Below are 25,502 nucleotides of genomic sequence, written 5' to 3' on the forward strand. Positions count from 1 at the left end.
GATTAACTGATTAGGAAAAATGCAAGAAAAACATTTAAATAGAATGCTTTATTGACTTTAGGTCAGTTGGGAACAATTACCTATATTTATGCTTTATATTTCATCTCATTGGGAAAAAAGATAAACGTTACATTAGAGACTTTTCACTTTTATGCATTTGCTGCTCTGGGTTGACAAAACGTTCAGTTCTTTCCTGCAATATGGGATTCAGTATTACAACTCATCAATGAAAGGTGTATGCCCCAAATTTCCACTTGCTGCCATTGACTTCCGGCCAGAAACAAACTTCTTTGCAGCCTTTAAGACAGAAACAAAGACAGAAAAGTTAATACAAAGAAGCAAATAGACAAAGTTCTGTTACTCTGAATATTTCATCCTTTGTGTGACTGAGCGAGCCTGGTGCTCTAACGATGACAGTAGCTGTTAAAGAGGGAAAAGGAATTTCTGACACTGCAAAATAGGGTAGTCTCTTGGAGCACGGCTGTCTGCCTCTGCGTCTGTATTACAATGGCAAATAGTCTGAGTCAATGAAAATACACCAATTGCTAACTTGTGAAAGTTACACTATATCCTAGTGTTCTTTATGCCACTACTTTAGAATTCAAAGTCTGTTAGTTTACGTCAAATGCAGTACCATGAGGAGTGGTACTTAGATCAGCTTTTTAAACAAACATGGTGTTGGAGGCAGCTGGGTTGGACTCGTGACAGTACAGTATATAAGACAAGGACAACCATTTGGAAGAGTATACAATGATAAAGCCTCTATACAGTCAGCAAAAACAAGACTTGGAGCTGACTGTGGTTCAGATCATGAACTCCTTATTAAAAAATTCAGACTTAAACTGAAGAAGGTAGGGAAAACCACTAGGCCATTCAGGTATGACCTAAATCAAATCCCTTACAATTATACAGTGGAAGTGACAAATAGATTCAAGGGATTAGATCTGATACACAGAGTGCCTGAAGAACTATGGACGAAGGTTTGTAACACTGCACAGGAGGCAGTGATGAAAATTATCCCCAAGAAAAAAGAAATGCAAAAAGGCAAAATCGTTGTCTGAGGAGGCCTTACAAATAGCTGAGAAAGGAAGAGAAGTGAAAGGCAAAGGAGAAAAGGAAAGATATATTCATCTGAAGATAGAATTCCAAAGAATAGCAAGGAGAGATAAGAAAGCCTTCCTCAATGATTAATGCAAAGAAAGAGAGGAAAACAACAGAATGGGAAAGACTAGAGATCTCTTCAAGAAAATTAGAGATACTAAGGGAAAATGTCATGCGAAGACAGGCACAATAAAGGACAGAAATGGTATGGACCTAACAGAAGCAGAAGAGATTCAGAAGAGGGGGCAAGAATTCACAGAACTACACAAAAAAGATCTTAATGACCCAGATAACCCACAATGGTGTGATCACTCAGCTAGAGCCAGACATCCTGGAGTGCAAAGTCAAGTGGGCCTTAGGAAGCATTACTATGAGCAAAGCTAGTGGAGGTGATGGAATTCCAGCTGAGCTATTTAAAATCCTAAAAGATGATGCTGTGAAAGTGCTGCACTCAATATGCCAGCAAATTTGGAAAACTCAGCAGTGGCCACAGGACTGGAAAAGGTCAGTTTTCATTCCACTCCCAAAGAAAAGAAATGCCAAAGAATGCTCAAACTACCGCCCAGTTGCACTCATCTCACATGCTAGCAAAGTAATGCTCAAAATTCTCCAAGCTAGGCTTCAACAGTATGTGAACTGAGAACTTTCAGATGTTCAAGCTGGATTTAGAAAAGGCAGAGGAATCAGAGATCAAATTGCTAACATCTGCTGGATCACAGAAAAAGCCAGATAATTCCAGAAAAACATCTCCTTTGCTTCATTATACCATGCCAGAGCCTTTGACTGTGTGGGCACAACAAACTGTGGAAAATTCTTAAAGAGATGGGAATACCAGGCCACCTTATCTGCCTCCTTTGAAACCTGTATGCATGTCAAGAAACAACAGTTAGAACTGAACACAGAACAGTGGACTAGTTCCAGATTAGGAAAGGAGTACATAGGCTGTATATTGTCACCCTGCTTATTTAACTTCTATGCAGAGTACATCATGCAAAATGCCAGGCTGGATGAAGCACAAGCTGGAATCAAGACTGCCAGCAGAAATATCAATAATCTCAGGTATGCAGATGACATCATCCTTATGGCAGAAAGTGAAGAACTAAAGAGCCTCTTGATGAAAGTGAAAGAGGAGAGTGAAAAAGCTGGCTTAAAACTCAACATTCAGAAGACTAATAGCAGATAGATGGGCAGACAGTGAAAATAGTGACAGACTTTTATTTTCTTGGCTCCAAAATCACTGCAGATGGTGATTGCAGAAATGAAATTAAAAGATGCTTGCTCCTTGAAAGAAAGAAAAACTATGACAAACTTAGACAGTGTATTAAAAAGCAGAGACATTACTTTGCTAACAAAGGTTCGTATAATCAAAGCTATGGTTTTTCCAGTAGTCACGTATGGATGTGAGAGTGGGACCATAAAGAAGGCTGAGTGCTGAAGAGTTGATGCTTTTGAACAGTGGTATTGGAGGAGACTTCTGCAAGGAGATCAAACCAGTCAATCCTAAAGGAAATCAGTCCTGAATATTCATTGGAAGGATCGATGCTGAAGCTCCAATTACTTTGGCCACCTGATGCAAAGAGCCAATTCATTTGAAAAAACCCTGATGCTGGCAAAGATTGAAGGCAGGAGGAAAAGGGGACGGGAGAGGATGAGATGGTTGGATGGCATCACTGACTCAATGGACATGAGTTTGAGCAACCTCCAGGAGACGGTGAAGGACAGAGAAGTTTGTCGTGTTGCAGTTCATGGGGTCACAAAGAGTCAGACACAACTGAGTGACTGAACTACAACAACAACGATGATGAACTTAGGTGCCAAGTGAAATCAAGTCAGTAATGCTATCTTCCAATAACCTTCATGTTTTTTCTATCCACAAGGATAGACCCCTTGGTGAGAAGATGGTTGAGACCATGACATGAAAGGGGAGTTGGCATTTGTAATACAGAAAGGACTGATTTAGGGTTCATTTTGTAGTTCATGTACTTGTTAGGCATAGTAGGGAATACAATGAGGTATAACACATAGTCCCTTAAAGTACGTTCCTGAATCCTCAAGGAAGTTAAAGTATGTTCTTAAATCCTCAAAACCAGTCAATTTTATAGGAAACAATATGTAAAAAAAAAAAAAAGAAAAGAACAAGGGCAGGAGAATGTCTTTGGCTGAGAAGACTAAAGAAAATCTTGAGATGGTGGACTGTGAAGGATTGGCAGGATAGAAAGTTTATTTCAGAGTGAGGAGGAAAAATACCAAACTTGACGATTAGATTGAATCATATGAAACTGCCAATATTGGACTCTTCTTGACCTTTAAAAATTTAAAATAGTTTAACCTAATGGTAAGTTAGTTGAATGAGGAAGATACATAGACTTCCTGAGTTGACAAGGAAGCTATCTGCAGATCTGATGGGACTGAGCCTCTGCCTCCACACCAGGCAGACAGTTACCAAATACCCTGAGAGTAGCATTTACAGTCCTTATGCATTCCTTCTGAAATGGCGTCATTAAGGACAAGTTATGTGATGTTAAACAGATCTTCATTTGCTTACATTTATGACATCAGCGTCAGCTACCGCATCAATCTGCTGAAGGACTGTGGATGGCGGTGTGTATGAACCAGCAGCTAGAGCCTGGCACCCAACTTCATCCAGGAAACCCTCAGACGATTCCACTGACATCAGGTACCCAGCTTTCAGCTTGTTCCTGTCCAGTGAAAGGTATGTAAGTAAAGCAGAAGGCAGTTTTATGGAGCAAGTTAAAGTATGTTCCTAAATCCTTAAACATGTTTCAGTAAATATGCAAACTAACAGCTCTGAAATTTTAAGAGTGCTAAAGGTCTCCATTCCATTTCTTCGGTTTACCTACTATTTTATTATTTACATTATCATTTTGAAAGCTGTCATTATAAGATTATACTAAAAACCCGAAAGAATGCATTTTGCTTTTAGATTAGAACTCAGCTCTAGTTAAGAATATTTTAGTGTGAAGTCTTGATTACTGAAGGAATTCTAGTTTCCTGATACACTTTTGGTGATAATGTTAGACATCTCTACTAAAGAAAATACCTGTGTAGGCTCTTCTCACTGTCCCTTTAGCAACATGCTGTGGACTGGGATTTGTCTCATTGAGGACAGAACAAATGGGGAAGGAGAATATAGAATATAGAATAAGCTCCTATAGCTTAAATATGGGCACAAAAGCGTCAATTTGAAATACAATCCAATTCATAATTATCCCAGAAAGAAACTGGTGTTCAATAAGGCACTTGAGTTATTTAACTCAAACTCTATAGCAAGACCTCCATTTAGACATAATTACAACTTAATGTAGCAATTTTACCACTGTCAGCTTAACTGAAAAAAGATTTTACCTGCAATAAACTTTACCAAGAGATTATTAGTTTGTCCCTTCAGCAATGACACCTCACTTTCTCTCTTTCAATACAGGACTAAGAACCTTACCAAAAATGTATCAACTCCATCAAAATGGCAGGAAATAAACAGAACTTGGCATTAATAACCAAAATTCTACACTTATTAAGAAAATAAATTTTCTTAAATAAATTAAGACTTGAAACAGATTTTTCCCAAGTTTATCCAGTGTTTCAGTTTGTTATAAGCATCTGTTTCTGATGCAGTCATGTAGAGCTGCACCCTATCAGTCCTTGGTTCCATGTATACAACATTTAATAAAGTGTGTTGTACATTTGAGAGATGCACTTTTCAGTGTGTACAGTGTGAAAAATGTAATAATACTAATGAGAAGAGAAATGGTAAAAGGTTGTTCCCTCCTGGGTTGTAATTCACCATCATAACTTCCTTTGTGGACAATACTAAATGATCTTGAAGACTGTCTGAGTTTTAGGATTTACGTTTTGAATTGTCCTAAATGGATGAAATCAAATGTAAATGTTTTCATCTCCTGTATGAAAATGCAAGCTGATTTGTAACTCTGTCCATAGTTTGTCTCTTTTAGAGAAACTCCCAGAACTACTGAGTTAACAGGTATTTGTTAGCACTTGCTGTTAGCACAGTGAAGACAGTGGGATTTAAAAATCACCAAATAGATGGATGTTGCCATTTTTTAAACAGGTATCTTATTGTCTATCAAATCAGTAAAGAGGAAAAAAAAAGCTGCTAGTGGTTATGGTGGAACAGGCACTCCTGATGATGGATTATAAACTGGTACAACCTTTTAATACTGTGACTGCAAAATATATAAACACAAACATATATTTTAATGCAGAGCCTTTCATTATAATATTTATAACTCTTGGCTCAATTGCAAATCTATACCAAAAAGTAATGTGAAATATGAAATTTTTTTAAGCCCAAAGATATCCTTTATAGTTTACAATTTCCAACTGTCAACAAGTATATTCTGACATACCAATTAATTCAGTAATCTGAATAAATGAAAACCACATTATAAAGAGAAATCATTGGTTAGTAATGATAGATAATTATTTATTAACAACTATATATCTTAATTATTTATTAACAACTATATATGCAGTATTAACAATTATGTTTAAAAATGATGAAGAAAATATTCAAAATGTTAACAATTATACCTCTAGGTGGTAGGAATGTATTTTCCTCTCCTTTAAATACTTTTTCATACTTTTCAATCCTATTGTACCTTTGTTACAATAGTATTGTAACTAGAAAAAATACAGCTTTCCAATAATTGAAAGTTAATATTGAAACTTACTTAGCAGCTTGGACATCTGGATTAGAAAGGTTTCCTTGAGCGATTGTTTTTACTTGGTTATAAGCAGCCTTGATAACCTAGGAAGGAGAAGTAAAAGCTGGTCATCTTTGATCAGTGCCAGAGTCTCCTGCAGTATTCCAGATGCTCCTCTATGAGGCAGAAACACAAGATGGAAATAGCTGTGTCCATCTGGAATTCGTTAAGTCACTAGATGCTGCTTACACTTCCAATAAAGCAGCTGTTTGTACAATATCCAAGTAGCCAAGCTTCTTATAAACATTAAGGGGCAGGGGGCAGAGGATGGCAGTAGGGTTTAGGAAAAGAAAACTCAGGGATTTATAATTGCTTATGAAGAATAAGCACCTTTTAAATTTCCCCAGGCTCTCAAAGCATCATGTAATTAATATTGCTCTCTCTTACTATTCACTAAGAAGAAAGCAGTAAACCATACAGAGCCAATCTGTGAAGACTGTCCATGCCTGGAATGCTGGAGTCATGAAGGAATCAAGTTCTAGTGATGTGAGTGGGTATAATAAACCTGGCCCATGATTTGCTCCATCCCAACCTTGGCATCATTTGGGGTCTGTTAATTTCCTTTACCCTCCAAGTGAGCTACCTATTTCCATAGCCATACCCCAGACCTGAACTCTGAAATCCTCAATTCCAAGACCTTTGGCCTGTCTTTAATCATGCTATCCATATCTTCCATTTTTATCAACATCTCTAGTTCCTTGTTCACTTTCAATCTATCATGTCCCTCGGGGTTTACTTCTTTAGCCTAAATCCATGAATTAAACATGATTTAGCTTCCTACCTCACCAGGGATGTACTTCCTCATCTCTGATATCCTGTTCTCCCATCAGCCTTTATGTCCAAGGATAAAATGTCTATTTATACTTTGGATCCTGCTTGCTCTTGCTTTTACAGATTTAATCTACCTATAATTTCCTACCTCCTACATTCACTCTAATTTCTTTCCTTTCAGTATGAATGTCTGTCTCTTCCTACTTAATCTCTCAGTGTGAACTCTACTAAAATCCCACCCACTCCCCTATACCTGCATCAACTTTGCATTTCTTTCTTCTCATTCATTTCTTAATATTGTAAATTATAGTTCACTTCCAATTGTCTTGTAAAAACTGATATTGTCCAAGTTTGCTAGAACTACCAGACTTCCCTGTGGTAACTAAAGGGATGTTAGTATAGAGTAGATCAAAAGATTGTTAACCAGTCTCTCTTTCTTGGTCTCCAAATATACCAGTTTCTCTTCTTTTTGTTTTCTTGGCCATTTCCCTTAGCTTGACCTTCAGTTTTCTTCTCCTACAAACTTTTGTATGTAACCCTGATTTCAACACACTTTTTCTGTTGAGGATTCCCAGTATACATCTTGGCCTTGACTTCTCTTGAGTTCTCCATTTAGATACCTTAGAGGCAACTTAATGCCACATGTCCACACAAAACCAAAATACCAAGGAGGCGTTTCCTCCCTCTTTCCTAGAAGGATCAGTATATACATTTTCCATTCCTAACTTTCTTCCATAGCAGGTAACACTTTAATGATATTACACTAGACAGAGATCGGACAAATCACTGTATTCGAACATTCTATATTTTTACTAAAAAAATGTTAACAGGAGAAAAAAATCTGGTGAGAATTTTTCAGTTTGCAACTTACATCTCCAGCAGATGCAGCTTGTGAGATAGTGTAGAACCCAAAGAGTCCAGAATCTGAGTAACTGGCATTAAAAGCAGAAACCTGAAATATAATGAAACTTTATTGTAGGTCATTCTACCAGGTAAAACGGTACAGTTTCCCTAAGGTTGACTAGAAAAAATATGTACCTTCACAGTGTAAGCAAAGAGATGAATTAATATTTCAATTAACTGATTCTATTAAGGACTGAAGTGTTCAGTACACAGGTTACCTGTTTCAGAACTATAACTTTTCTCATTTAACTCTTTCTAAAATGGATTGCTCACTTTCCTTGGTATTTTCTAACCTTTTGATGATTAAGGGTTAATGCAAACAGTAACTGGTAAACATTACTACATTACTACTATAGACTCAGTACAGCTGAGTGATGCAGATCATGTCCTTGACGTGAGACAAACCTGCTTTCTTCCCTCTGTTGGTGGCGACTTCCTTTTCACCAGTTCACTTTTTCTTTTTCTACAGACCAAAGTCAAAGGGTTAGAAAACTTTTCCTGCTTAGTAGCAGGTGTCCAGGGGAGCAAAAAGTTTAGCCTCTGGAAAACAGGGGTATTTCTGTGTGTAGTCTGAGTCGAGTGTTAAGCTCCTTGAGGTGGATATGACATCCTAGTAAAGTGCTTTTCAGTGTTTATGTGGACCAATAACCTAAGAATCACTCATGTGTGTCTGAGCACTGTGTGCTCAGCTGTATCTGACTCTGCAACCTCATGGATTGCAGCCTGCCAGGCTCCTCTGTCCACGGAAATTTTCTAGGCAAGAACAATGGAGTGGGCTGCCATTTCCTATTACAGGGGATCTTCTGCACCCAGGGATCGAAACCACATCTCTTGTATCTCTTGCTTCGGGAGGTGGGTTCTTTACCAGCAGTGACCCCTGGGAAGTCCAAGGATCACTTGAGTTGTTATAAAAAACACACTTTCAGGTTCCCACAACAGATCCACTTGCTCAGATCACTACGGATGAAGTCTGGGAGCCCGAATTTTAAACTATATTCCAAGTGAAGTTTGAAAACCATGGGTTTGGTCTATATGAAGCACACAAAGATATGCATTTCAATCACTTGAAGTTTAATTACAATTCTGAGACTAACCTAGTCATTCTCCAAATTTCTGGCCAAATTCTGAAGTAGGAATTTCTGTTAAATTATGTCACTGGATTAAACTCCAACTATCCAAAGCATCATTATCGTTCAATGGAAAAGAGTAAAGCATGAAAAAAAGAAAACAGAGTAGATCACAGACTGGAAGAAAGACCATTTGGAGGAACTCTAATTTAGGACTAATTTAAGATAATGGTTTGAAAACTGGGCTCCATGGACCCCTAAGGCTCTGTTTAGAAGATTCCAAGGGTTTCACTGTCAAGTAAGCCTTCTACTTTTTTAAAAGCAAAAGCTTTTGTGTTGGGCACTGCAGCTTGGAAGTGGTATTAAAAAAGGCTCCTCTGCTTAAAAAAAAAAGTCTGACACAACCACTCAAGTATTAAAAGGAACGATAAAAAGAGAAGACTGATTTAATTTCCACTGTTAAATGTCAAATGGCCAAAGACTTACTAAAACATAACCTACCTGTGCCATGCGCTATTGCTGAAATTATGAACAATAACCCTACAATTTTGTGTTACTTTTTATCATTGAGTACAGCACTTTAACAGAATCATCTTTTAGGATTTTAAATAGCTCAGCCGAGTTCCTTCACTTCTACTACCTTTGTTCGTAGTAGTAATGCCTTCTAAAGCCCACTTGACTTCACATTCCAGAATGTACAGCTCTAGGTGAGTGACCACACCATCATGATTATCCAGTCATTAAGACCGTTCTTGTATAGTTCTTCTGTGTATTCTTTCCACCCCTTCTTAATCTCTTCTGCTTCTGTTAGGTCCTTACTGTTTCTGTCCTTTATGGTGTCCATCCTTGCATGAAATGTTCACGTAGTATCTCCAATTTTCTTGAAGAGCTTGCTGGTCTTTTCCATTCTAGTGTTCTCCTCTATTTCACTGTCCATTTAAGAAGGCCTTCTCATCTCTTTCTTTGTTGTTCTCTGAACTCTGCATTCAGTTTTGGGTACATCTTTCCCTTTCTCCCTTGCCTTTCACTTCTCTTCTTCATTGAGCTATTTGTAAAGCCTCCTCAACCACGCTGCATTCCTGCATTTCTTTGGGACAGTTTTGGTCACTGCCTCCTATACAATGTTACGAAGCTACATCCATAGTTCTTCAGGCACTCTACCAGATATAATCCTCTGAATCTATTCATCACCTCCAGTGTGTAATCATAGGGGATTTGATTTAGGTCATACCTGAATGGCCAGTGGTTTTCCCTACTGTCTTTGATTTAAGCCTTAATTTTGCAATAAGGAGCTCATGATTTGAGCCATAGTCTTGTTTTTTGTTGACTACACAGAACTTCTTCATCTTTGGCTGCAAAGAATATAATCAATCTGATTTTGGTATTAACCATCTGGTGATGTCCATGTGAACAGCCTTTTCTTGTATTGCTGGAAAGGGTGTTTGCTATGACTAAAGTGTTCTCTTGACAAAACTCTGTTAGCCTTTGCCCTGTTTCATTTTGTACTCCAAGGCCAAACTTGCCTGTTATTCTAGGTATCTCTTGACTCCCTATGATGAAAAGGACACCTTTTTTTGGTGTTAGTTCAAAATTGGGACAGGAGTGCAACCAAGGCTATATATGCAGAGTGCATCATGCGAAATGCCAGGCTCGATGTATCACAAGCTGATGATACCACCGTGATGGTAGAAAGCAAACAGAATGAGGGTGAAAGAGTAGGCTCCTAAATCACTGTGGACGATGACTGCAGCCATGAAAGTAAGACGCTTGCCCCAGGGCAAGAAAACTAAGACAAACCTAGATAGCTATTAAAAACTGGAGACATCACTTTGCTAAAGTCCATATAGTCAAAGCTATGGTTTTTCCTGTAGTCATGTATGGATATGAGAGTTGGACCATAAAGAAGGCTGAGCGCCGAAGAACTGATGCTTTTGAATTGTGGTGCTGGAGAAGACTCTTGAGAGTCCCTTGGACGGCAAGGAGATCAAATCAGTCAATCCTATACTATTGCTGAAGCTTAAACTTCAGTTAAGTTCACTGAACTGAACTGAACTGAAGCTCTAATACTTTGGCCACCTGATGCAAATAACTGACTTATTGGAAAAGATTCTGATGCTTGGAAAGATTGAAGGCAAAAGAAGTGGGCAGCAGAGGATGAGTCTGTTAGGCAGAACCACTGACTTAATGACATTCAGTTCAGTTTAGTCGCTCAGTCGGGTCCGACTCTGTGACCCCATGAACCGCAGCACGCCAGGCCTCCCTGTCCATCACGAACTTCCGGAGTCCACCCAAACCCATGTCCGTTGAGTCGGTGATGCCATCCAGCCATCTCATCCTCTGTCGTCCCCTTCTCCTCCTGCCCTTAATCTTTCCCAGTATCAGTATTCTCATTTGTCTTTTCAAATGAGTCAGCTCTTCGCATCAGGTGGCCAAAGTATTGGAGTTTCAACTTCAACATCAGTCCTTCCAACGAACACCCAGGACTGATCTCCTTTAGGATGGACTGGTTGATCTCCTTGCAGTCCAAGGGACTCTCAAGAGTCTTCTCCAACATCACAGCTCAAAAGCATCAATTCTTCTGTGTTCAGCTTTCCTTATAGTCCAACTCTCACATCTATACATGACCACTGGAAAAACCATAGCCTTGACTAGACAGACCTTTGTTGGCAAAGTAATGTCTCTGCTTTTTAATATGCTCTCTAGGTCGGTCATAACTTTCCTTCCAAGGAGTAAGTATTTTTTAATTTCATGGCTGCAATCACCATTTACAGTGCTTTTGGAGCCCAGAAAAATAAAGTCTGACACTGTGTGCCCATCTATCTGCCATGAAGTGATGGGACCAGATGCCATGATGTTAGTTTTCTGAATGTTGAGCTTTAAAGCCAACTTTTTCACTTTCATCAAGAGGCTCTTTAGTTCTTCTTCACTTTCTGCCATAAGGGTGGTGTCACCTGCATATCTGAGGTTATTGATATTTCTCCCGGCAATCTTGATTCCTTCCAGCTTGTGCTTCTTCCAGCCTAGCGTTTCTCATGATGTACTCTGCATGTAAGTTAAATAAGCAGGGTGACATGAACATGAAGTTTATGGACATGAAGTTGAGCAAACTCCAAGAGAGAGTAGAATTTTGGATTTTTTAAGCATTCAGTTCTTATTTTTATATTAGAATAACAGTAAGTTTTTGATAGACCCACTAAGGTACTAAAATTAAGCCTGGCTGCCTCTTCAATTTTACAAAGATTTTCTTTGAGTCATCTTAAATTTTAAAGCAGATTAACACTTAGATCAAGTTCCCAGGACAACACTATAAACATTAAGCCTTTGAAAACAAAAGGAAAGATGTTCACTGTTCAGACTCACATCAAATGGCTGGTGAACTCCCTTGCCAACAGCCTGGTACAGAGAGCTGGTGGCATTGCTGCCCCTCTTAACATGTGGTCCAGCACCGAGGACGTGCTGGAGAACACTGAACGCATTTGCTTCTGCACTTCCTATGGCTGCACTCTCTGCTACAAGAGCAGCATGGACGAGACTGTCTCCATTCTGTTCTCGAATTTCACCTGGGGCCATGTAAAGAAAGAGCAAAGAAGAAAGCATTTTTTGGTTTTATTCTTCAATATTCTCTATTAGACGGTATTACTGCATTAAGATGAAGCATTTCTCTGGCCTGGTCTTCTCCTTGCTATCCTGCCCTTCCCCCAACACATTCACAAACATACTTAACACATAATACCCAAGCAATTGATACTTTCCACAATGATTCTCTCTCTTTCCACATTGATACTGTTTAGTAGTAAACAATCAGGCCTATTATACTCCAATATGCTATTGTGGGGGAAAGGCGGCATCCTGGTAAATTAACCTTAACAGAACAAAATGCTTACCTCCATGGTACTTGGCTTTTGCACCAGATAAACCAAGGCCACCCCTTATGTTAAGAAACTGTTCAGCCACTTGCTTCAGAACAGGATGACTCACACCTGTCAGTAGAAACAAACAAACAAAAAACACTACAGAACCAGAATTTCTAAAACACAATTGTAAATACCTACTATTTTAAAAATGCTTCATTATATAATTAAAATATTATAATGCTCTTACAGAGATATGCATTTACAGCTTTATTATATATTCATCTAGAACCTTTTTCCTATGTAAATACTAATATTATCCTTTTTATTTTTAAAATGGTGTCTTCTACTGATACTGTTTCTAAATTGTCTTTTGTAATTTACTTCTGAGTGGACTACACCAAACATTTAATGATTATAAAGAATTCTATTATACTGATGTACCATTATTTATTTAATAATCTCTTCCTGATGGACATGACTGATGCACAATACTGCAATAAGCACCAAGAGGCATTTTTAAAAGGAACGAAGAGATACTCCACAAAACGGGAAAAATATTTGCAAATCATGTATCTGGTAAGGATTAGTATCTAGAATATATAAAATACTCTTACAACTCAACAATGAAGAACAAACAACCCAATTAAAAAATGGCAAGCACTTGAATGAACATTTCTCCAAAGGAGACACATAAACAGCCAAAAAGCACAAAAAAAGTTGTTCAATGTTATCAATGTTCACTACCATCAAAAACCACAATGGGATACCACCTCATAAGACATATGACAGTACATACTGGTGAGGATGTGGAGAAGTTGGAATCCTTATACACTGTTGGTGGGAAAATAAAATGGTTCAACTGCTTTGGAAAACAGTTTCATAGTTCTTCAAAGTGTTAAATAGAGAGATATCCTATATCCTAATCCTAGCAATTCTACTCCTAGGTATACACCCAAAAGAATGAAAAAGATATTTTGTTAAAAAACTTTTACATGTGAATGTTTATATTCTTAATAGCTAAAACATGCAGGAACAACCCAAATGTCCAAATGGTGAATGAACAAAATGTAATGAAATATTTTTCAGCCAGAAAAGGGAATGGAACATTTGTACATGCTGTAGTATGGATGTACCTTAAAAACATCATGCTAAGGGACTAAGTGGAAGAAGTCAGTTGCAGAAGCTATTACTGTATAATTCTCTTTGTATGAAATGTCCAGAATAGTCAGCTCTCTACAGATAAAAAGTAGACTGCCAGTTGTCAGATGCAAGGAGGTGGAATGAGGAGTAATTGCTAATGAGTATGGGGTTTCTTCTGGGGATAATGAAAATGTTCTGAAATTAGATAGCTGCACAACTCGAGTATCTAAAAACCACAAACTACACACTTTAGAAAGGTGAATTTTACACAATGTGAATTATACCTCAATTATTATTTATAAAACAAATGAATAAAATCCAACTACTGCAAACAATATTCTTTTGTAAACTTATCAAAATACTTCTGAAGGGTAAATTCTTAAAACAGACCTCCAAAAATGTACCAGTTTACACTCCTACCAATAATTTTTGAGTGCCTATTTCTCCATACCTTGGTTAATACTGGGTAGTGTCAATCTTTTAATTTTTGCCAACTTCACAGGTTAAAAATTTCTTAGTTATTACATCTTTTACAATAATTGTATATACACATAACACACTTTTTGCATGAATTGTTTGTTCATCCCTTTGTCGATTTTTCTATTAAACGGTACTTAAAAGCTCTTTGTAAAAAGCTCTTTGCTTAGAGAAATTTGCCCTTTGTCATAGGTTTTGCAAATACTGTAATGAATTTAAAAGTTAGTACTTAAAAAGACTAGCCTTTTTCTTTTCAGAGTTGTGGAGGATTTATTTACATGCTATAAAACTGTTTTGGGGATATTTTAAAAATTTTATTGAAGTATAGCTGATTAACAATGATGTGTTAATTTCTGTTGTACAGGAAAGTGATACAGTTACACATATACTTTTTCATTATGGTTTATCACAGGAAACTGAATATAGTTCTCTGTGCTATATAGTAGGACCTTGTTGCTTATACATTCTATCTACACTAGTTTGCATCTACTAATCCCAAATTCCCAATCTTCCCTCCCTGACACCCCTCAGCAACCACAATTCTGTTCTCTAGGCGTCTGTTTGTTTCACGGATATGTTCATTAGTGTTGTATTTGAGATTCCATGTATAAGTGATATCATGTGGTACTTCTTTCTCTTTCTGACTTACTTCACTTAATATGATAACGTTTACATCCATCATGTTGCTGCAAGTGGCATTACTTCATTCTTTTTAATGGCTGAATAATATTCTATTGTATATATGTACCATATCTTCCTTATCCATTCATTTGTCAGTGGACATTCAGGTTGTTTCCATGAAAGACTAGCTATTAAAATCCTATCAGGGCTTCCCTGGCGGCTCAGTGATAAAGAATCTGCATGCGAATGCAGGAGACACAGGTCTGGGATTGATCCTCGATCTGGGAAGATCTCAAACGTTGTGAGGCACCTAAGCCTGTGCGCCACAACTACTGAAGACTTACAGCCTGTGCTCGGCAACAAGAGAAGTCACCACAGTGAGGAGCCTGTGCATTACAACTAGAGAGTAGCCCCCGCTTTCTGCAACTAGAGAAAAGGCTATGCAGCAACAAAGATCCAGCACAGCCAAATAAATTTAAAAAATTATGTACATAAAAATGCTACCACATACTGACTTTCTGACATAACACAGGGTAGTTCTCAAATTTTGTTCAATCCAGTAATCACATAATTATAGCTTAAGGGACTACTCTTTTTTAAAGTAACTCATACAGAGACAATGAAACAATATCTTTATTCTTAACTATAAGTGCAGCATCTACTAAGAGCGCACCTTAGTTTCTCTTTTTTCGATTAACCACTTTCTAAAATGAGACAGAACAACATATGGAGAATTGTGTAATCAGAATTTAAGAAAATACCCAAGTGAGTATATTATAAATTGAGGCTGGTTACCAATATAGTGATAGAATTACAATGCACTGGAAAGGTGTCCCCTTCACTACCCCAACAATTACAAAAGGAAAAGTCAGCAACCTCAGGGAACTTCCTGACTATCTACCACTTTCTCTGGAAGCCAAGAAACATGGAACTGTAAAAGATGTATATATACAGTTACATATGATAGTATCTGATTTTACAGTTTCAAGGATCATTCTACCTTCTCATTGAATATAGCTTCCTGTGCTATAACACAGGATCTTGTTGTTTATCTATTCTATACATAACAGGTTGCATCTGCTCTTCCCAAACCAACCCTTTCCCGTGCTTCCCCCTTGGCAACCGTAAGTCTGTTTTCTATGTTTGTGAGTTAAAAGAACTACTCTTAAAAGAAGCAAACTGACATGCAGGGAATTGCCAACTTACCAAGTCCAATCAAAGCCATCCTTGCACTTGTAAAGTGATTCTGTACATAGTCATGTAACTGAGAAAGTAAAAACATTTATCTGGTTATACTGGTATAAATATAAAGAACTATAAAAATGTCAAAGTGCAGTTTAGCAGAAAATAAACAGGCTTAAAAGCTGCTGTAATAAACTATAAGGGACTACCTAGTACTGAGTTAAATTGAGCTTTTAAAAACCATTGCTAGAACTGAATGTGGTGATGGTTATGTAACTCTGTGAATAGAATAAAAACCTGAATTGTGCATTTTAAATGGTGAACTGTATGGTAAATTACATCTCAATGAAGCTGTTAATGAAAAAACAAAACAAAAATAAGAGCACATTATTGGCTTGAACTTGAAGAAATGGGACGAAGTTTATGATTTTTATTATAATGTGATTTAAGTAGTACATCAGGTTCATCTTTATACAGGTAGTAATAAAGCACTGTTGTTAACATTCTACAGTAGAGTTAACAGTTATATCACTATATTCCTCTTGCCTGTCTGAAGATTTTTTTGCTATTAAGTTACTGTCTATACCAGGGTTTCCAACTTGGATGATTACAGAATTATTTTGGGAGCTTAAAAAAAATTCGTTAATGTCTCCCTACTAATATAGGCTTATACAGTAGATTCAATGTGAGATCTTGGAATCTTTACATAAAAGTAGGGCTAAAACATGCATTCTCAACTATACTACTGTTCCCAAGAGAGTGAAAATTACTTCTTGGGGGAAGGGAAAAAAAAAAAGAAAATCCTTTATATATAAAGTATAAATATACATACAGTGCATAAACAGATATACAGTATACCTGTGGTGTTAAAAATTCATGGAGGGGGGTGGCTTACAAGGTTCCCTGACTAATGTTTAGACTTGCTGAAGCTCAGTTTATTTAGAATTTGTGCCCTAAAACGAACACTGTCTCCATCTATGGAGCCATCTTGGAAAGTCATATTATATTTTTTTCCTGGTGATGTTTTTCTAGTGAATGCTGCTTTTGCTCAAAGTGTTCCAGCACCAATTTCTTTAGAATTTCCTTTAGCCTAGGGATACATTTTAAAAATGCTAGTAACTTTGATAATCATGGTTAATATCTTGGTATTTGTCTATGATACACACACCTTACTTTTTGAAAAATGGGACCCCTTAATACATTCTATTCATAAATTATGAATGAAATTTCTGTAATGAATTCATAAAGTATGAATGAATGAAATTTCTGTTCAGAACGTAATTCTGAAATTTCTGTAATTCCCCACCAGGGAACTGCCCCTTTCATAATAAACACTTTTTTTTTTTAGCTGAAAGATACACAAGAACTGTTCAGACAGAATTTTAGTTAAAAAGCAAGTTGATGAATGGGCAATTTCCTGGTGGTTTAGGACTCTGCTCTTTACTGCAGGGGACATGGGTTTGATCCCTGGTAGGGGAACTAAGCTCCCACAAGCTTCGTAGTATAGCCAAAAAAAAAAAAAAGGCAGCAAAATGATGGGAAAAAAAAGCAAGCAAGAGAATCTCTTAAATTAGAAGACAAGAAAATTAGCTAACAAAACTGAGTGGTAGATGAACATTCAAATTAATGTGAAAATGAGCACATTTAAATATGTAAGGTGTTTTATCAGTACCTCATCTGGTGTTACTTTTCCAATCCTATAATCAGGACAATATAAGGAATTAGCCAAGGCATTTCTGTAAGCAGCAGCATGCAAATTTTCAATGACGTCTGTAAAATAAGTAAAGAAGCAGTTACAGAAACATTGCTTAAATAAAGACAACACCATGTAGAGAGCCTCGAAAACAACTATACAACTTTGGTCATCGCATTCAAGCATTGAAAATTTATTATCATTTAACCTCTAGCAACTTCTAAAATTCTGCCAGTCAAATGTGCTGAGAAAAATAAGATTCTCTGATAGCAGCCTATAAATGTCAGAATCCACCTGAAGAGGTATGCCTGGGCAGAAAGATACCAGCCAGGAGACTACAATAACTGTTAAGGCACAAAGGATGAGGGCTGGAGCCTCACTGCTACCAGTGGGGAAGAAAGCTACTCAGGACACAGAAGTCATCTTTTCTACAATTTTACTATTCTGTCTATTTCTTTTATCAAAGGTCTGGGGTAACAAAGTTATCACCATGAAAATATAATATGAGCAAACAGGAGTCAAGCACTCACTATGTTCCAGACATTTGACAGGCCTGCATGTGAATGAAGTCCATGCCATTCTGAGCCCCTGCAGTTGGTCGCCTGTTTATACCTCAGTGGGCTACCTGCACATTTCTGCTCCTACCAGAAGTACTATGACTTCTGAGAATCAGTGGTGCTTTTTTTATCTTACAGATTGGTTCTGCCAGATATGCTTGTCAAGATTATATAACCAAACATTCTATAAACACAAACATGAATACAGAAAAGGTTTTTTAAAATTAAGTTGATTGCTTTGGAAAAACCCAATAAAAGGGAGCTGGCTAAACAACAGCAGTAATATATAACACTAAAAGTAGCAGCAGCAGCAATAAATTGCTACCAGATTTGGTGTAAGTAAAACAATCATTAAAAAACACCAGGGGGTGCTCTGAAACAACCTAGAGGGGTGGGACAGGGAGGGAGGTTTAGGAGGGAGGGGACATATATATACATATGGCTGATTCATGTTGATTTAAGGCAGAAACCACCACAATACTGTAAAGTAATTATCCTTCAATTAAAGATAAAAGACTGTTAAAAAACAAAAAACACCAGGGAACTTTCCAGGTGGCACAGTGCTAAGAATCCATCTGCCAATGCAGGGTACATGGGTTTGATCCCTGGTCTGAAAAGATTCCACATGCCAAGGAGCAACTAAGCCTGTGTGCCACAACTACTGAACCTGCAGGCCTGGAGCCCATGCTCCACAGCAAGAGAAGCCCGCTCCCCCACACTAGATAAAATCTGCACGCAGCATGGAAGATCCAGTGCAACCAATAAATAAATAAACAAAACAAAACAAAAAATCAGCGGTGGGAGGATGGGCATAAAACACAGGTGAAAGGCCTAGGATTCTGTAATAAATTTATATATTAACATGATGAAAAATGATCAACAATACAAATGTTTAGAAATGAACAATGTTTTAAAAAGTGGACAAATTTTTGGAAAGTGTATTTTCAAACCCAAGGAGAAAAAGAATTTCAACAGCAGTTTTATTCCTCTAAAAATTGATTTTCTCGAAATCCCAGTATCTTAGAAACAACCGAATATAATCTAAAAGTGCACTTACGAGCCTGTGGATTCTGAAAAGCCACAGCTTTGTCAATCCTTAGCTGAGACTGAAGGGCAGCTACCTCCCAGCGTCGAAATTCTGGTGCTGTGGTGACATTGAGCAGGAACTCCATTAGAATATCACTACAGAAGACATGAAGCTCAGAGTTACCAGTCAAAAATTTAAAATGAACATCCATTCTACATAACTGTAATGCTTTTTATTCAACTTTAGGCAGTTTGTGAATTATAATCCAAAACCAACATCAGAGGTCATGCCACACTGAAAAAAAAAAAAAAGAGTAGAACTGAGCAACTAAGTATCACAGGTACTCACACATCATCCCGCAGGCATTCCACAGTGTAGGCCATGTTTTCCCTTGTTGAAGTCACGCTGAGTCAAAAATAAATTACAGTGAATTATCTAAATCAGAAGAATAAGCTTTCTCTTATATCTTCATGAAATCAATCTTTTGGAAAAAATATTTTGAAGGATAAAAAGTATAAGTAATAGTGAACAAAAATATGCACACTCAACTAAAGATTTTAAGTATTTAAAAAAATCTTAAATAAGAAAAGAGTTAAGTATTTCAACTTGACAAAAAGGAAGAAAGTCCTGACATATTACACTTGGATAAACCTTGAAAACATTTTGCTCAGTGAAGTCAGTCATGAAAAGGTAACAAATACTGTCTGATTCCACTGATATGAGGTACCTAGTCAAAATCATGGAAACAACACAGAACGGTGCTTGCCTGGGGCTGAGGGAAGGGAAGGTAGTGTTTAGTAGCTACAGAGTTTGGGTTGGGGAAGATGAAAACATTCTGGAGATGGGTGGTGGTGATGGTTGCTCAATGACACTTATTATAGAACTACACATGTTAAAGGTGGTAAATTTTACCTTATATATATTTTACCACAACTTAAAAAAGAAAAGGCAATTTTAAAGTTGAAGATCTCTTTGTATCCTTCCCACGCTCTCACACTTTCTCCCACTTGAGACAAATATAATCATAAGCATTATATATTATTTTGTTAAAAACCTCCTCATACCTCCAAAAAATCTTAAAACTTGTTTTCCACAGAACATTTTGTTAAGTCTGCCATGTTGATACAGACTGAATTCATTTCTTAACTGCTGTTCATTCCTAACTGTAGTAGTCCCAGCATATTATTGTATCATACTTTACTTATCCACCTCTTTAAAGACAGGCATTTAGATTGTTTCCAGTCACAACATAAAGAATTCCTTTGTGCATGTGGATTAAAAACTGTTAGGTTGTAGAATATGCTCATTTTTAATATTAACTGATATTTCTTGATTCTTTCCTAAGTAGCTATATCAACTCATACTCCCACCAGCAGTATAAAATGGTATTGAACTGTTGATTATAAGTAAAGATCATTGTTTCTGGCCTCCTCTTCTGCGAACAGCCTATTCCTATCTTTGTTCCTATCCATTTACTCTTTGGTTGTTTTCCTAATTTGCAGTTCTTTATTTTTCCAAATAATCCTCTCCATATTACATATGTTACAAATACCTACTTTTAGTTACTTAGATTTTTACTTTCAGGCATAAAGATGTTTTACATTTATGCAGTCAAATTCATCAGTCTTTTCCTTCTTGTGCCTTAAGAAACTGTTAACCACCTTGATAACACGAGAAAAGTTCCTTTACAACTGATCATCTTCTGGTGTTTTCACTATTTCCGATTATTTATTTTTAACAAACCTTAATTTACCACCAACTGCTTCAATTCCACGGGTTATCTTGAAAGATGAAGCTCCTTTTGTAGTCTTGGAAAAGAAAAAAACAACCATTTTTGGTAGTTTTTAATGCCAAGTTTGCCAAACATCACTTTATGTCAAAATCTAATGTCTGTCATTAAATTCAAAAGGAACACTAACTAAAAATACTGCCTCCTTTTAAGAAATACCCAACAAAGTTGACCCAAAAGCACAAGTATAGATTTTTATATAAAGTACATTTAGATAAAAATTCAGTTACCAAATACATGCTTGTTGGATTCATCAATCTATTGTGAAAGCGATTTGCATATGGGAAAAAGTAATTTTCTTTCAATTTCTGGCACTTTTTAAAAATTAAAAATGTCCTTTTTTGGTACATGATTCTTTTATTGTTTAAAAATTAATTAATTTATTTTAATTGGAAGCTAATTACTTTACAATATTGTGGTGGTTTTTGCCATATATCGACATGAATCAGCCATGGATGTGCATGTGTCTCGCCACCCTAAAAATGTTGTCTTTTTACTGATTCCTTATGCTCTAGCGTGAACATCTGGATGGGCGCTAACTTACTGCTTCTCTATGATGAGTATCCTGTGATTTTTCATGCTATATTAGAGGTCTGTACTAAAATTCATGTCTACCCAAGAACTTACAAAAGTGACCCTGTTTGGAAATAGCCTTTGCAGATGTAAATATTTAAAATGAGGTCATGCTGGCTAAGAGTGCCCTTCAGTAAGAGGGATATTTGGACACAGAAACACAGACAGATAGGGCCACATGAAATCAGGGGCAATATTGGAATGATGCAGCCGCAAGCCAAGGAATGAAAAGGGCTGCTGGCAACCACCAGAAGCTGTGGGTGAGACAAAGGCAAGATTCTTCCTAGAGCCTTCAGAGGGAGTATGGCTCTACTGACACCATGACTTTGACTTCTAGCCTCTAGAACTGCAACAGGATAAACTCCTGTTGTTTAAGCCAGACTGTCTGAAGTAATTTGTTATGGCAGCTCCAGGAAACTAACATAGGGGTGCTGCTTTTAGTTTTTCTTCTCTGTAGCACCAAGATATCACAGATTTCTAAACACACGGAAACAGTAAAGATGCTTACCAAACTGGATGCAAGACGAAGCAAATGAGAAGTTCCTAAATTGTTGAAGTTCTCGTATCTGCTGCCTGCTTTAATGAATAAACCAATTCTTGATGCAGGAGCATAGTTTTCAAGGGAAGCAATCACTAAACCATTTGGTAACCTGGTAAACTGTATATAAAATAAATCAGGGATGTGATGAATGTCTTTATATTACCAAGAACAGTAAGGCATCTGTGAGTCCAGTGAGTAACTCAGGGGACTAACCTCGAGGTCCTGAGGATGTGGAGGCACTCCTGCAGGGGCTGCTGTGGCTTTAGCTTTAGGAGCAACTTTGAGGGAATAAAATCTCTAAATACAAAAAAAGACAGGTTACCACATTTCTCAAAAGGAGAGTGCATTGTATCTGAGTTGGCCCAAGCAATAGAGGGTGTTCAGTGGTAAAAAAAACTCCATGGGAGGATTCAGCTGATTAACGTATTAACTAACCCACCAGTTTACCCATGCCACTCTTAAATCTCTATTTGTGATCTGTAGAGCTAGAAGAAACGCTGAGTTGAACATGTTCATTTCTTATATAAAGATTCACTGCATTTTATTTTACCTTTTAAAAACCTTATTAGAGCTCCCAGTGGTCCTTTCTAGGCTCTAATGCTTTGGAACTTTTTCAAAAAGTGTGGAATAGCCACATTCATACCTTTATAGATTTTAGCATTACTGCTTCTCTTATCTGCCTAAAGAGTCTCATCTTTTTAGTCTACTTTCCAATGACTTCATTTCCTTATTTTAGTAACCTTTAAAAAGCGTATCAAAGAAAACTTCATCCAAGCCCCCAAATATTTCCCATAGTATCTTCACTCTCTTTTGTGCTACATTAAGACTACACAACTAAAGGTTTTTTGTTTTTTGTTTTTTATCTTCTTTGGCTAATATATCCTGAGATTAACAATAGGTACACCCACAGCAGATTCTCAAATGTAATATGCAGCCATGGGAAGGGATCCTCTTAAACGTCAGATAATGAATCAAAAATGTGTAATTTTATTCAGCTTTTTTTTGGCAAATGATATACAATGCCACAGAATTAATTCTGATTATGTCTAAGGATCATAAGATTACTAGTGGAGATGTTGAGAATTAAACCTTAGTACTCCCAGGATTAAATGAACATGCTGCCTGAGTTTCCCAAGGAGCCCCTCAGAGGCTGCATCGTTCCTACTTCATGTTGTCCAGGAGGGCTGCTGGTTGTGCATTCAGCTTCAGTGCTGTACTGTCAAAAAGTTAGTTCCTAGTTTTCATTTGCTGTTCAGTTCAGTTCAGTCCTTGGTTGTGTCCGACTCTCTGCAACCACGTGACCCCCAGGCTTCCCTGTCCATCAACCAACTGCTGAAGTTTACCCAAACTCATGTCCATTGAGTTGGTGATGCCATCTAACCATCTCATCCTCTGTCATCTGCCCTTCTCCTCCTCCCTTCAATCTTTCCTAACATCAGGGTCTTTTCAAATGAGTCAGCTCTTTGCATCAGATGGCCAAAGTATTGGAGTTTCAGCTTCAACATCAATCCTTCCAGTGAACACCCAGGACTGATTTCCTTTAGGATGGACTGGTTAGATCTCCTTGCAGTCCAAGGGACTCTCAAGAGTCTGCTCCAACACCACAGTTCAAAAGCATCAATTCTTCTGTGCTCAGCTTTCTTTATAGTTCAACTCTCACATCCATATGTGACTACTGGAAAAACCATAACCTTGACTAGATGGACCTTTGTTGACAAAGTGATGTCTCTGCTTTTTAATATGCTGTCTAGGTTGGTCATAACTTTCCTTAGCGCTTTCAAATTATAAATTACCATTAGCTTTGCTTTATTATCAACAATTTCATTCGCTGGGTGTGGTACAGTTAACTCTACTAGTGTTTCTAGCTTTTGAGTTTTCCAAAAAGTAAAAAATTTAAGATATGTAGGCACATCAGTCGCTAAGGCAGATTTAGGTGCTCTCCTCTCAAATGTGCCTGAGCAGTGACACTTTGTTGATAACGTACTTTCTGTAATTTGTTCCAGTCAAACCTGTTGCAAAGATTTATCCTAGTAACTGTCCATACAATTACTATTTTGTTTTAATAACAAAAGATGTATAAATTTATTCTTATGTAAAGTAAGTGCTTTAAGTAGAAACAACAATTGCTTTCAAGCTTACTGCAATTTGTTTACATTGGTCCTCTTCAACTCTGTTACCTTTGAGTTCTTTTTTTCTACTGAAAGGTGAGGATGGAATGAATGAGGAGGAGGTTTTGAGCTCTTTTGCCAGTCCAACTGGACTTCCCTCTAAGGGTTATTAAAATCACCGGTTAGTTTGGGGTGCTAAGAAGGCTAAGAGAATTACAGTCTAAATCATGGTCATTTGTATAATTCATAGTTTATCTATTTAAATATTAAGTACTTGGAAACTCCATTCCCTGGTTTTTCAGAACCTTCTAGTAGATTACTACGTTACTTAGCAACCCAGGCTCTCCTGGTATTTTCAGCTGGATAACTCTGTTGTGGGTACCTTTGAGCACTGAAGGATGTTCAGCAGTAGCACTCCCCCGCCCCTCAGGTTGTCACAACCAAAAATGTCTCTAGATATTGCCAAATGTCCCCTGGGGGCAAAATTGGCCTTGAAGAGTTGTTTTAAACACAGAGGTTGAAACTGTCCCCTCTTGATAACCACCAGTCCACAATGATATAACACCGATACTGGAGTTTTCCCCAAGTGACAGCTATGTGTCACTCCGACATGGAGGAGGAGCCTTAAGAAGCTCTAAAGGGAAGGCCAAGAACCCCTCCTGGATAATATTAAAACAAGATCTAGAAAAGCACACTTTATGCAGGCAGGACACGACAGTAACAAGTTCCAGGTTCACTGAAAAACGCGATACAGGTATTAGCTCATTTTTTTTTTTCTTATGACTTTACTCATAAGCCCGTTTAACAGTTGGAGCAGCTGATGCTACATGATATGCCAAGAAACAAAGGCAGCAGCTGATAGGGTAGGGATGGGGGGCTAGGTCTACACCGGCCTCCTGCGACCCATATTTCGCGGGCTCCTCCACCTGCACGCAAGTGCAGCAATGACCTTCAAAGGTGTCTCCACCGAATCGCTTCACCTCTGCTCTCAAGCCCTCTCTCTCTCACTCTGCACGTTTTCCTGCATTAGGTCTCCTCTGCTCAGAGCACAAGCGGGCCTTCCAACGCCTGACCCACCCAGCCTGGAGCCCAGTTGGCCTGCAGGATTCAGCTGAAGGGCAGAACGAAGCCCAGCGCCCAAGAGCCCCAAACCAGGCAACTCCGGTCCGTATGACCTTGCTGACCATCTGCTTTCCAACCCTTTCCCAAGCCCGCCAGCTGTGCTCACCGAGAGGGCCCCGGCTCTGGTTAACAGCTTCATTGCTCAAGACTGTTCTGAGCCGCGGTCACTGCCGCCTTAGAGGAAAGCAAGATGGTGGCAGACAGCGGCAGTGGCCCAGCTTTCCCTGCGACACT

At 37.8% G+C, this 25,502-nt stretch overlaps 1 protein-coding gene across 1 annotated transcript; it reads right to left on the reverse strand.

Moving 5' to 3' along the window:
* Positions 1-59: 59 nt before the first annotated feature.
* On the reverse strand, positions 60-25,502 carry UQCRC2 (ubiquinol-cytochrome c reductase core protein 2). The gene is made up of 14 exons (XM_068968283.1): positions 25,375-25,502; positions 22,252-22,335; positions 22,006-22,155; positions 20,879-20,943; positions 19,484-19,540; positions 19,166-19,290; positions 17,531-17,628; positions 15,883-15,940; positions 12,469-12,564; positions 11,945-12,144; positions 7,486-7,566; positions 5,811-5,887; positions 3,647-3,800; positions 60-297 (listed from the first exon to the last, which is right to left on the reverse strand). Exons 1-14 carry the CDS (start codon positions 25,405-25,407, stop codon positions 214-216), a joined length of 1,362 nt encoding a protein of 453 aa, XP_068824384.1. The 5' UTR covers positions 25,408-25,502; the 3' UTR covers positions 60-213.

The sequence above is a fragment of the Capricornis sumatraensis genome, chromosome 3 (genome assembly GCF_032405125.1).
Source record: "Capricornis sumatraensis isolate serow.1 chromosome 3, serow.2, whole genome shotgun sequence".
In the NCBI taxonomy this organism is placed as follows: domain Eukaryota; kingdom Metazoa; phylum Chordata; class Mammalia; order Artiodactyla; family Bovidae; genus Capricornis; species Capricornis sumatraensis.